Raw genomic sequence first — 5,574 nt, forward strand, 5'->3', positions numbered from 1 at the left:
CATGTCGAAGTATCATTGAGCAAGAACTGAACTGAACCCCTGATTGCTTCCAATGCTGTGTCATCGGTGTGTGAATGTATGAGTTTCTGTTCGATGGGCTTTAATGACGCATGTAGTGTAAAAGCGCTTTAAGTGGTCGCTATACAAGTACAGTCCATTTACCATCTATGTAAATGGACTGTACTTGTATAACATTCAGCTGCTTTTGTTAGTATACCAGTTTTATGGAAAGCTTGAAAGCCTCCAATTTCCTCATCATGTTATATGCTGTGTAATATTTGCATATTAGAATATTTTAAGAACCTTTAAAAATTATTGTATCTTCAACTCCTGAAACCAAGGCCCTTTGGCGCACACACAAATGGAAAATTGTCTTCTTTTTTTAAATCATACACTTGACCAACACACACCTTGATCAACAGATTCTTTTAATAAATAATATCATCATGAAAAACAAAAACTGACCAAAAAATGGTTTGGATCTAACATCTGAACAATATCTTTTTTTTATCATTACAGGATCAACTGAACCAATGAAGTAGGCAGCGGCACGTTATACAAAGCCAGATGATGCAGATGTAATTAGCAGAGCAGGTGGGCAGTTGATTCAAACACCAACAAGTTCAGACTACAAGGTGATTGACTGAAGAGGGGGTTGGAGGGATGAGGGGAGTGACTGGTCATAACTGTGGCGTCCTAGTCCATGAAACCCCCGTACCTCTTCTGTAGCTCGCTGCCGTTTTCCCAAGCCCGTTTCAAGACCCCACCACTCTTGCTGCTGTCCACCAGCCACTCAGGCCTGCCCACACGCCTCATGAACCCTCCATAGCGCTTCTTGAGCCCGCGGCCTAACACAGCCTCCAGCAGGTCACCGTGCGCCAAACCTTCTTCAGCCCGGCGCATGAAACCTCCATACCTCTTAACTGCATCGCCTCCCTGACCATCCCCTTCACTGTCATGCTCAGCTGCTGCATTGAGAATCTTTAGGACCTCCAGGCGAATGTTTTCTTCCTCATCCTGGTTTCCAGGATCCTCTAGTGCGCCTTCTGGAGAGGAGGAGCGGCGAGACATGAAACCACCGTAGCGCTTCATAAAGCCTCCATACTTCTTGGCCAACTGGTGTTCCGGTGATGCATCCTTATCATCAGCCGTTATGGTGCCCACTCCTTCCTGTTCTTGCTGTTGACGGGGGTCAGCATCCAGAGGAATGTGGTATTCCTCCTCCAGTAGGAAGTCCCGGCACAGGCGGAGCTTCTGGCTGTCCAACCCACCCTCGCACTCAAGTGAGCATGTCTGGAAAAATCAAAATTATCATTATGTCTTTTAATTATCAATCTTATCAATAATATTTTAGAAAAATTACAAAATACTGTCATTCTTCTGTTGAATCATTAGTACATAGTAAAAATCTACCATATGGATTTTTTTTCAGCCTACTGATAAGATAACCAATAATTTCAAAAGTTTATAACCTGTAGTTTATGCACACCTGAGGGTAAGAAAGGCTGGAATAAAGCTAGCAAAGATGGATGATTTAATATTCCATAGCACTGTTAATCAATTCAAACTTACATCATTAGTGTTAATACAACAAAAACAAATAACAGTTCTGACTCTTAAGTTAATCAAAATAGTCACAAACACACTTTGGCTTTCATACAACATAAAGCCTATCAATCAATCAATGAAACAGAGGAAGAGGAGCAAGTTTGTAGATAGTTAATGTGGAATTAACTGTTAATGTCATACATCATCCATTGCATTGAGTCTGCAAGTATTTGTTTTAGTAAAGTTGGAAGTTATTTATTCCCTGTTTTGAACAACAAGACTTGTGTGATGTTATACTATGTTGAAATAAATTAACTAAATGTCACTTTGCTGGTTGTCCTGACACATTCAGAATCATTACTGATTTTTCTTGTTGTCATTTAACAGGCGGCTGATAAAATGTATATATTTAAATAATTTAATTAATATCATAAATGTGCTACAACTAGTGGACTATTTATTTAACAATTACTAAGCACTGAATATTATTATCTTAAGGTTGCATTAGAAATCAAAGGTTTATTTCTAAATCTTCTGACTTTTTTTCAAATATATGTCTTTCTTCATTGATCTTAAGTCATTTAGTCTAAAATGTGGCAATAATAGATAATTAAATTAATTTCCATTTTTTAACACAAATTTATCTGAATTCACATATTAAAGTTGACAGCATTTAACACCAAACTCAGGTGCCAGCCCCTCCACATTTGCTCCTGATTGTGGTAGGAGAATCTTCTAAGAGTTATCAAAGAAGAAATTAAGATTTCATCAGTTTTTCACTAACAAATGAAAACCAAAGAAAAGATTTTCAACCACATATCCTTTGTGGGTCATTCCACATCACTGATGTTTAATTTTCCCACCCTAGTCATATAAAAATATAGCTTGCTCAATTGTTACTTAAATTGAAATGGAGACAGAAACACAGAGAGAAAACTCTGCCATAGACTTAGACTACACTAAAGAGAGAAACAGTCAATGAGGTAGGGATTACAACAATCAACAGATGCCAACAGCCCATTTTATCTATGGGATTCTTGACTTACTCCCTTAACAACTTAGAAAATCACAATGTCTCCCATAAAACTATCTACCCCAGCCTGTTCCTCACATATTGACACAGTATCCTATTCATCTAATGGAAGCCTCCCCTACCCCACCACCCACTTATCCCACTCCTCTTTTAACTATGCAAGTCCATATAACCCCAGTGGTTAGAGTATAATCAGACTAAAGGCATCTGCTGGGCCCTGGGGGCTGCATACTGCCAGAATAACCTGCTCCCAATCTCATATGTGTCATTGGATTTCACTTATTTGAGCAATCAGAAATTCCTGTTGAATGGCACGGAGGAGGGATTCTTGCTGAGCTTGAATCAGCACAATGGCTTATGAAGACAGAATTAATGAACAGGAAAATTGAATTGAGGACATATTGGCACCTGAGGGGCTGGGTGGGTGGAGGGCAGTAGCACCCTCTGGTAGCCATAATGAGAAGTATACAACAAGTTCAGCACCAAAGAAAGAGAAAAATGTGCAATTTTCAAATTTCAAGCCTCAAGAAAACATTCAATTTGGATTTTTATTGATAATACATTTGGTCAGGCTCTTTATACTGTAATGCCCCCACCTGTCACTGGTTTGTAAGTTTTCTTTACATAATTTAGAAAATTACATCCAGAAAATCTTGAATGAAAGGAATCCCTTTAATACATTATCAAAATTAACCACTGCACACTGGGATGACTTTACTGTGATTTATTTAATATATATTTTAGAGGACTGACTACATTTGACACTGCTATAATTTTAGAGAATACTAAAATCCGTTAATAATGTAATCAGAACATTCTTCCATTTATTTTGTTTACAGGTTGTATTAGAGTAGTTCTGTCTGAATAGGAGATAAAATAAGAGCTTTTCAGGATGTTATAAAGTTTGACACTGAATACATTTTTTATTTGCTCATTGTTAATTTGCATCAGTTGATCACAGATGTTGATATAGGTACAAAGGAAAGCACTCTACTCAGCTCATTATTAATTTAGTCAGACATCAATCTTGTTGCACAGTAAGTTATTCAAGCTTTTGTTGTTGGGAGTCTACAGAATAGCATACAGAACAATATTATCATGATTACAGTTATCCACATGCTGAATGAGGAGGGATTCAAATAGGAAAAGAAAATGGGTGACGAAAGGGATTTGAAAGCAGAGGGAAAGGAGGAGAGAGGAATTAAGTATGGAGGAAAGGAAAGGAAAGGAAAAGCCTGTCAATGAAAGAAGAAGAATGAAATACTGTATATTTTAAGTTTACTGGAAAGTATTATCATAATAAGTCATGTAATAACTGAAGATAAAAAATGGGAAAAGATCAGAGGTGGCCGAAAGAAGGAGGAAACGAGAAGAGGAATGGAAACATTATAGCTGATGAAAAGTTTATAAACCATACTATGTCTGTCGCTCTGGGTTGGTCGCTGCATATAATTGAGTCTATAAAACTTACCACACTATACTGTCTCTGTAACTTCACTTATTTATCAATTATCAGTGTGTTAGAAATAAACTCAAATATTGTGACATTACCAGGGAGGAGAAACCAGACTGCTGTCCCAGCAAACGGTACACACACAGTGCACACTCCTTCCCGCAGTCCATTCCAACCACCAGCGACACACATGTGCCCAGAACCAGCATCCACACGCAACTGCTGTGTGCGGGGGCAGCCATGGACTGTGCACAGAAAGTGAGAAGATGGTTAACATTAAACTTCACATTAAACATTTCAAACTACATTTTGAAATCGAATAATAAACAAATCAGACAATGAAATTAACTCTTTAAAGTGAAACCTATATCTAATTTAGCTACTACTAATACTGTTACTACTGTCACTATTACTATTATTACTACTACTACTACTACTATTAGTCTGCTTCTACCACTACTTACAGCCTACTACTAGACTAATAATACTGAATATAAACATTTAAAATAAATACTTTTAATTTGAATACATGTACAGAAATGTAAGTAAACCATGCCTGAAAGTTATTTAAGTGTATGTGTATAGTGGATGTTGTTCGTGACTTCAGTGAATTATTAATTGCTGATGATTGACAGATTATTACTACTTATAGGTACAGCAGTAGTAGTAATTGCAGGATTTGTAGTGGCAGTAGCAGTAGTAGTAGTGGTTGTTTAAAGTAAATTAAGAAGTTATCTTACCTCTCTGTTGTTTGAAACGTTACCTAAGCCGTTCAATGCTTTCCTCGTCCGCGGGTACCCGGTGGGGAAACTGTTGAGTTGCACAAGCCTGTGCACCCAATTTATCTGCGCGCGGCTGGCTGTGTGGTACTCGGTGGGCAGAGCGTTCACAGTTCAGCCAATCAAACACACAGCGCTTTCTCTCTCTCTGATAATGACCTCTGTCTTCGGTGTTCCTTGACACAAAATGAAGTAGCGGACTGCGGCGTTCAGGATGTGAGGGTAAAACAAACACCCCTGTGGAATCCTTCTAAAGTGCTGGGTGTAGTGCTGCGGCTGATGGCTCCGCAGCTTGTTTAAATAGTTTATGTGGCTTACGTCAGCGGGAATAATGTGGAGGGGGTGGAGGGGTTAATAACCGTGATGATGTGACGTGACAGCACCCCCATCACTCTGTCTTTACCATACGCACACAAACACACACACACCTTTCCATCACACATTGACTCAATTAATCTGTTTATTGCTTTGCTTGCTTCGTCTTTGTCATAGATAAATGGCAGTCTATCATGCAGTTCCTGTATTTCATGTTCTTGCATGGTGTGAATGAGAAATGTATTTTATTCTCAACAAGGAATTAATTAGGTCCGTGTATCTTTTGGTCATTCGATTTTCCTTTCAGAAACGGGTATTAAAAAACAGAAAAGTTATTTTAAAGTTATTTGATTTTCGTTTTAAAATACAAAAATTAAAATTGAAATACAAGGCGTTTTTCTTTTTCATGGTCAAAAAAGGGATGAGCGAAATTAAAAAAATTATTC

The 5,574-nt window shown here is 38.0% G+C and overlaps 1 protein-coding gene across 1 annotated transcript; it reads right to left on the bottom strand.

Annotated features, from left to right (window-relative positions):
* Positions 1 to 415: 415 nt before the first annotated feature.
* LOC118340212 (proenkephalin-A-like) lies at positions 416 to 5,048 on the bottom strand. The gene is made up of 3 exons (XM_035678073.1): positions 4,775 to 5,048; positions 4,133 to 4,279; positions 416 to 1,293 (listed from the first exon to the last, which is right to left on the bottom strand). Exons 2-3 carry the CDS (start codon positions 4,274 to 4,276, stop codon positions 697 to 699), a joined length of 741 nt encoding a protein of 246 aa, XP_035533966.1. The 5' UTR covers positions 4,277 to 4,279; positions 4,775 to 5,048; the 3' UTR covers positions 416 to 696.
* Between the last annotated feature and the right edge of the window lie 526 nt (positions 5,049 to 5,574).

Source organism: Morone saxatilis, unplaced genomic scaffold (genome assembly GCF_004916995.1).
Source record: "Morone saxatilis isolate NCDOM2014 unplaced genomic scaffold, NCSU_SB_2.0 Contig600, whole genome shotgun sequence".
Classification (NCBI taxonomy): domain Eukaryota; kingdom Metazoa; phylum Chordata; class Actinopteri; family Moronidae; genus Morone; species Morone saxatilis.